At 43.3% G+C, this 6,901-nt stretch overlaps 1 protein-coding gene across 1 annotated transcript in view; it reads right to left on the bottom strand.

The window, feature by feature from the left end:
* The window catches only part of GALNT5 (UDP-N-acetyl-alpha-D-galactosamine:polypeptide N-acetylgalactosaminyltransferase 5 (GalNAc-T5)), an 85,622-nt gene extending 79,539 nt beyond the window's left edge, over nucleotides 1–6,083 (bottom strand). Inside the window, exon 1 of the mRNA XM_006880787.1 lies at nucleotides 4,633–6,083. Coding sequence (XP_006880849.1) covers nucleotides 4,633–6,083 — 1,451 coding nt within the window. The remainder of the gene's footprint in view (nucleotides 1–4,632) is intronic.
* Between the last annotated feature and the right edge of the window lie 818 nt (nucleotides 6,084–6,901).

Here is a 6,901-nt window from a genome sequence, read left to right as displayed (position 1 = left end):
CATCTTGGAGAGGATTAAACCAAGCTACTCCTTGGAGGCAAGGATTCTGGGGCTTTGTCTGACATACTTTGGACATGTTGCCAGGAGGGACGGGTCCTTAGAGAGGGACATCATGCTTGGGAGGGTGGAGGGACAGCGCAGGAGGGGAAGACTCTCTATGAGATGGATTGACTCGGTGACTGGGGTAATCGAGATGGGTGTGTCAGAGGCAGTGCGGTTGGCACAGGATAGAGCAGGGTTTAGAGCTGTTGTGCATAGTTGCTATGAGTCGCAAACGACTCTACGGCACATAACAACAACAACAACAATAGCAACTTACCCTTTATACTGATTTTTAAAATGTATTATTTAAAAGCAAAATATTGCTGTATGTATTCTTATAAACCACCTCACATACTTTTGAGCAAAGCACAGCAAAAATGAACTCTAAGTTAGAGAACTTCAGTCTGTTCCTGTCAATCTGAAAAACGAAGTAATTTTCTTCCATCCTCTTTAATCATAAAAATCCACAATTTGTCCCTATTTGAAGCTTCTGTGTGTGAAAACAAAAGAAAAAACAAAAAGGAAAAAAAGCCAAACAAACAATTTGCCCTCTTTCAAAAAAGACTGGCAAGTAGGGCTATGAATATGTCTGGAGTAGGGGTTGAGGTTTGTATATATCACTGGCAATGAAAGTGTTACCTAGATCCTGCTGGGAGAAGATAGCATCAGGGAGGCAGCTCAGAGCACACCCATGTTTAGCCAAGGTGAGTTATGTGATAAGAGGGAGGGGTCTTGGCCATATGCTCTGACCCAAGGGCACATGTCAGTCCAGACAACCTCTACCAGAAGACAGAGCCTGACTTTAACCTTGCCCTGCTGAAACTTTTTCATTTCCATGGATCAAATTTCAGGAACTAATAAATGCTGTGAGCCACTTTGCCTCCAATAAATCACATAAATGATACCATAATTTCCCCCTTGCTTTTGGCCCTCACATAACTGCCCTTTCTCTGGTTGGAAATGGGCACTGCAGCCCTCAGCATCTGATTCTTTTCCTATACTCCACAAAACTCAACTGGGCCAGCATGGGGCTGTTAACACGAAGTTGCTTTACCTCCTTTCCTCTGCACTTTGTGTTCAAAACTGTAATACGTGTTCTATGATATGTTGTTGTCATTGTGTACCCTAAAGACGGAACAGACCCATAGCTGACCCTCTAAAGAGTTTTCAGAGGCAGTTAATCTCACAGAAGGAGATTGCCCATCCTTCTCCCACAGAGCAGCTGGTGGCCTCAAACTGCGTGCCTTGGGGTTGCAGTGCAGCTTCTTGACACTAGGCCACCAGAGCTCCCTATATAGAAGATTTAAAATCACATGTTAGGATCTCATTTTGGTATGATCAGTAAGAGAGAGAAGATAGACAGCACAGCATAATTTTGAGCTTGGGCTCGAACTACTTTTTTACAATTGTTGGCTCTATGACCACAAATAGTTTAAGTTTCCAGGGTTTTTGTTTCCTCATCTTTTATTTTGGGTATGTTTCTGTACTCTTATCTAGGATGTAAACACTACCAGGGTAAAACATATGAATGACCTAGGACAGGACTTGATGCAAACAGACTGAGCCAATAGTTACAGGAAATGAAATGTATATCATAATATTTGCTGTCATAAAGATGCTCCTTATCAATATATATTTAAAAAGATTTATCTGTATATTCCTTATCTCTGAAAAACTGACTATAGAGGAAAAAGAAGAGTTTTCACTAGAAACCACATGTGATGCTTGAAGCTGTGCCTCTTAAAATATGTCCTGAACCTATATGTCTGTGAACCTATGCTCATGATCTAGTTGTGAAACAGGATTTTTTCTTTTTCTATGCAATCCTTCTTGCTGAAACTAAGGAAGACCTGAAGAGCTTGAAGCAGAAGATCAAGGACTGAAGTCTTAAATGTGGGTTAAAACTCAACATCAAGAAAACGATGATTCTTACCACTCGGCTGATTGGCAACATCATGATGGATAGTGAAGGGTTTGAGATTATTAACAGCTTCAGTATTCTTAGCTCCACAATCAACACTCTTGGCACCAGCAGCCAGGAAATTAAAAGACGAACTGCTTTGGGAAAGTCTTCTGCTAGAGACCTCTCCAAAGTACTGAAGAGCAATGATGTCACTCTGGAGACTAAGGTGTGCCTGATATAGGCCATGATCTTTACAATTACTTGCTATGCAACGGAAAGCTGGACAATTGACTAGGAATGATAGAAGAATGATGCTTTTGAGCTGGGGTGTTGGAGAAAAGTATTAAATATACCATGGACTGCTACAAAAACAAACAATTTCATCCAGGAGAAGTTAAACCAGGCTACTCCTTGGAGGCAAGGATTCTGAAGCTATATCTGATATACTTTGAACATGTTGCTGAGATGGACCAGTCCTTAGAGAGGGACATCATGCTTGGGAGGGTGGAGGAAGAGTGTAAGAGAAGATGACCCTTAATGAGATGGATTGATTCAGTGATCGGGGTAACAGGGGTAGGTGTGTCAGAGACAATAAATAGGATTGGCACAGGAGAGAGCAGGGTTTAGGGCTATTGTACATAGGATTGCTATGAGTCGCAGGTGACTCGACAGCACATAACACATAACAACAATAATGCTAATAAGGTCTAATATGATCTAAGGTGTCCTAACCTGTCTGAATTATAAAAAAGCAGAGTACACAGAGATGGTCATAGAGGGAAGATAGATAATACAAGATGATGCACCTAGAAGCAAAGGAAATCTAAGGATTACAATTCTCAAAACATAAAACTCATTGTCAGGTCAGAATTAACTTATAGCTGACCCTCCAGAGTCGATTGCCCTTATTCTTCTCAGAGTCAGGGGTGGATCCAGTCAGAGAGGTGTCAACTTTGAGTCAGGAGCATGATTCCCTGCAGGTTTTGCCATCACACCCAGAACGCCAGAAAAAGAAGAAGGACTGCACAGAAGGAATCACCATTGTCAGGCCTTTGATTTGAACTTCTAACCTCTAGAACTGTGAGAAAAATAAACTTCTGGTTTTTAAAAGCCACTTATAACAGCTCCTAGTAACTATGAACAAAATAAGCTAGCGTTTTTATAGCGCCTGTGCTAGAGCTGGACCTTGACACCTCTGATTTTGACTTTCAAGCCAATATAGCTTTGAATAGCAAAGCATAAACTGAGATGTTGTTGTTGTTGTTGTTGTGTGCCGTTGAGTGGGAACTGATCCATAGGTGGCCCTCCTGTGGGTTTTCAGAGGCAGTTAATCTCACAGGAGGAGATTGCCCACCTTTCTCCCAAAGAGCAGCTGGTGGCCTCGAACTTGGGATTGCAGTGCAGCTTCTTTTCACTAGGCCACCAGAGCTCCCTACTGTTATCAACTAATAAAGTAACACTGTACAGCTTCAAAGTCCACTCACATATTAGTGGGTCACAAAAAGAAGAGAGAACTCAAATATAATTTATTCAGATCAAATATTTGAGACTGGACTCAACTTCTGGTTGCCTAGTTATAGTCATTGGATTCGCTAAAGAGTGAGTCCATGAGAGCCTCTTGGGTAGCTTTAGAGCAGCACAGGATTGGAAAGCGGCCTACCTTGAAGCACCACCACACGTTAATTTGAAACCTTACACCTGCTACCTCTTTTTGAGAGCTCTTATGAATCCATCTAATGTATATGCAGACTCTTTGTAAATGCTTATATTATTTGCAAGTAAAAACATCCCTTGTGAACATCTGCTAGTTACTCACTGGTTGATATTTCCAACATTAATCCTCCTGAACCCTAGAAATGTCTACTCTTCCTCCTCATCTACAAAGGAGGTACATTTTTAAGGAGTAAAATAGCGTGATATTTTGCACATTATTATTCAACATTAGTATGGATTCTTATGGTTAATATATAACTTCAATGGGACCTAGAAGTCTCCTTGCTTATGTTCCTTTCACAAATAAACTCCTGGCAAACTTTATAGCAATGAAAAGTTCCAACATTGGAAATTCACTTTATTATCATGGTTAAAATAGAATCCTCTGCACAAGTAGGGTCATCATAATTTGGAATACATTCAATCGTGTAGCATCAACAAATGATAGAATTACAATTTAAACTTTGCTTTTCACATATATCTAACTGTGAATTGAGTTTATTTAATTGTCTTAGTGAAAGGAGATGATGTATGAGCTAACAGGGCCTAAAGCCAAAGTTTCTGAGATGAGGAGAAAGTGGATATTTTGGGTAGGCTGCTACTTGAATTTTTCTGTGTGAGTGGTAGGTAAGATAACTGAGCAGTGTCTAATGATTAATTGTTGTGTTGTGTACTGTAGAGTCAGAACTGACCCATAGCTGAACCTCCGGCAGATTTTCAAAGGCATTTAGTACATGGGAGAAGATTGTTCATTCTTCTCCCGCAGAGCTGCTGGTGGCCTCGAACCATGTGCCTTTGGGATTGCAGCACAAGTTCTTGACACTAGGCCACCAGAGCTCTCTAATGATTAATTAGGTGACCAAATCTAATTAATCTAATGATTAATTGTCGTTGTTATTAGGTGACCAAGAATCTAGATCTAAATATCAACCTAAATACTTGAAGCTGAGAAAGAAAAGAGAAAGGGATCTTACCCAGCAGGCCTTGTGTCCTCAATGGCTCTATCCACTGGGATCAAATCGCTGAGGTAGACGTTAAAGTTACCTTCTTTCCATCTTCTCTCTGCCTCTTTCTCCTTTCCACGGGGAACAACTACAGGACGTCCAAACTGGCCTGGTGCTTTGGGGTCCCTTGGAGAAAGTGTCATGTCAATTTTTAACACAGGATGCATCCCGTGGTCTGTAGGTAAATGCGCCTTTACGTGACTTTGATTCCTCTCTGCAGGCTGGGCCTTGCCAGTTAAGTTGCTTTTTACTGGCACTCGTCTCTCTGCTAAGGATTCATTGGTTGACAACATCGCTGCTCTCTGTAGCTCAAGTGAGAAGAAAGAGGCCTCACTTCTATTCCTAGAAACATGCTTCTCTTGGCTTTCACCCAGCACTTTTGGAAATACAGTTTTGGTTTCAGAATTGTTGACCTCTTTGATATCTGTCTTTAGCTCCTCGTCCTTTGTTATAATCACTACATGGGTTTCAGAGAAATTGAGTTTCGTCCCAGCAGACACTTTGCGTCCATCTCCCTTTGGCAGGTCTCCCAACTGTGTCTCATTAATAGATTGCTTCTTTAATCGATTTGAATTGGCAGTGAACTTGAAGAAGGGAAGACCTTTACTGACTTTGTGCTTGTTTGCATTTAGTTCTTCGCTCTGCACCTCAGTTTTATTTAAGGCTAAATTTGCCCCTGGCTTTGGCACAGGGCCACTGGCAGGAAGTGCCCTCTTATTTGGCATTACCAGGGATTGCTGCTTTGGTCTGTCACTATCAAGCCTGATGGTCACGTTCAGATCCTGTTCAACCACTTGTTTTGATGTGTCACTGCTTAGAGTATGACTTTTCAGGACCTTGTCCTGGTTGACAAGGACAGAACTTGTGTGTACAGAAACGTTGGCCAATAGAGTTACTCTCCAAGTTTGGATTGGGGTTTTCTGTGACCCCTGAGCTGTTGTCTGCTTTGGTCGCACCTGGTGAGAAGTTTCCTGTTTGCGATCTTGAATCTCTTGCTTCTCTTTGGTCAGAGTCTCCGGGAGTGTCTGCAGACGTGCAGGATGCCACAAAGGCACAACTTTGCCCCGCTCTGGGCCACTCTGCACGTTTCTTTCTCTCTGGGATTGGGCCAAAGCATTCCCAACTCTGTGCCCACTGTCCTTAGCCTTTCTAAAGTTCTCTTTGCCCCACATCCCTTTCCTATTTCCCCTCAGTGGGGGGTTTGTCTCTTTTCCTTTGCTGTAGAAGATTTTCATTTGGTCCGGCTGGACCCTGAATCCTGTCTGTTCCCTCCTGATGTCTTCCTTGAGGACACGAGTGTTGATCTCGCTGAATGAAAGGCGGAGAGCTGCCATGTCAAAGAGCAGCCAGATGACAGAAGCTACAAATATAAATGCCAGGACTCGCCCACTTCCTCGGAAAAACTTTCGGATCTTGTTCATCTTACGGCTTCCCCTCGCAGCCTGCCCTCCCTTTGAGCCTGCTTACCTTTAGTGCAGAGGGACTTGAAGAAGAGGCAGTAGCAGCAGCAGCAGCCTGCAGAGTTGCCAGAAAGCGCCCCCCTCCCCTGATCACAGCAGGAAACAGCAGTCCAAGGGGAAAGCTCAGCTCCTACTGCTTGTCAGTCTCTGCCTGCGTGGCATTTCACTGCACAGCATCTGTGCCTGCTACGCTGGCCCCTGGCTAAACCCTGGTAAATACGGGCCTTAGGTCACCCTGGGAGCCGCTGATTCCAGCCACCAGATAGTTCAACAGATTACCCTCTGGTCTCATTGTGCCCATGCCCACCTTCCTAAAAGTCCAAGAAAAGGTGGGGGCAGGCTGGGGCTGCAGAATCTCTCCTCCCAGGGCTCAGTCTGCCCGCTGTAACTCAACACCACTTCTCATAAGGAAAACATTTCAAGCCATTACCCAGCAAACTTCATTCAGCTCTCACCTTCCCTGTTAGGAGAGTGTGCCGGAGCTTTAAGAGCAATTAAACCGAAAGTGCTCTAGCTATCTAACTTGACCCTTGACATGTGTTCCTACCTTGTTTGTAACCCCTCCTAACCCACTCATGCTCATTAAACCTGTTGAAGCCAGGTGAGCTGCCTGAGCAATTAATGCCCTAACCTAGTGTTTCAGCGGAATGAAGTAACAGCTTAAAGAAGGGGCCCAACAGCCTCCAACCCAGTGGTGGGCGTAGCTTTCCCAAGAAGCCTTTGTTGGGAGTGGGGAACAAAATGTTTCTAAGTCAACATTCATTTTTTTTTAAATAAAC

The sequence above is a fragment of the Elephantulus edwardii genome, unplaced genomic scaffold, assembly GCF_000299155.1.
Source record: "Elephantulus edwardii isolate Elephantulus edwardi_28Jun2011 unplaced genomic scaffold, EleEdw1.0 scaffold00010, whole genome shotgun sequence".
Taxonomy (NCBI): Eukaryota; Metazoa; Chordata; class Mammalia; order Macroscelidea; family Macroscelididae; genus Elephantulus; species Elephantulus edwardii.
Note: the sequence above shows the minus strand (reverse complement) of the source record. Positions and strands in the feature narration are given on the sequence as shown.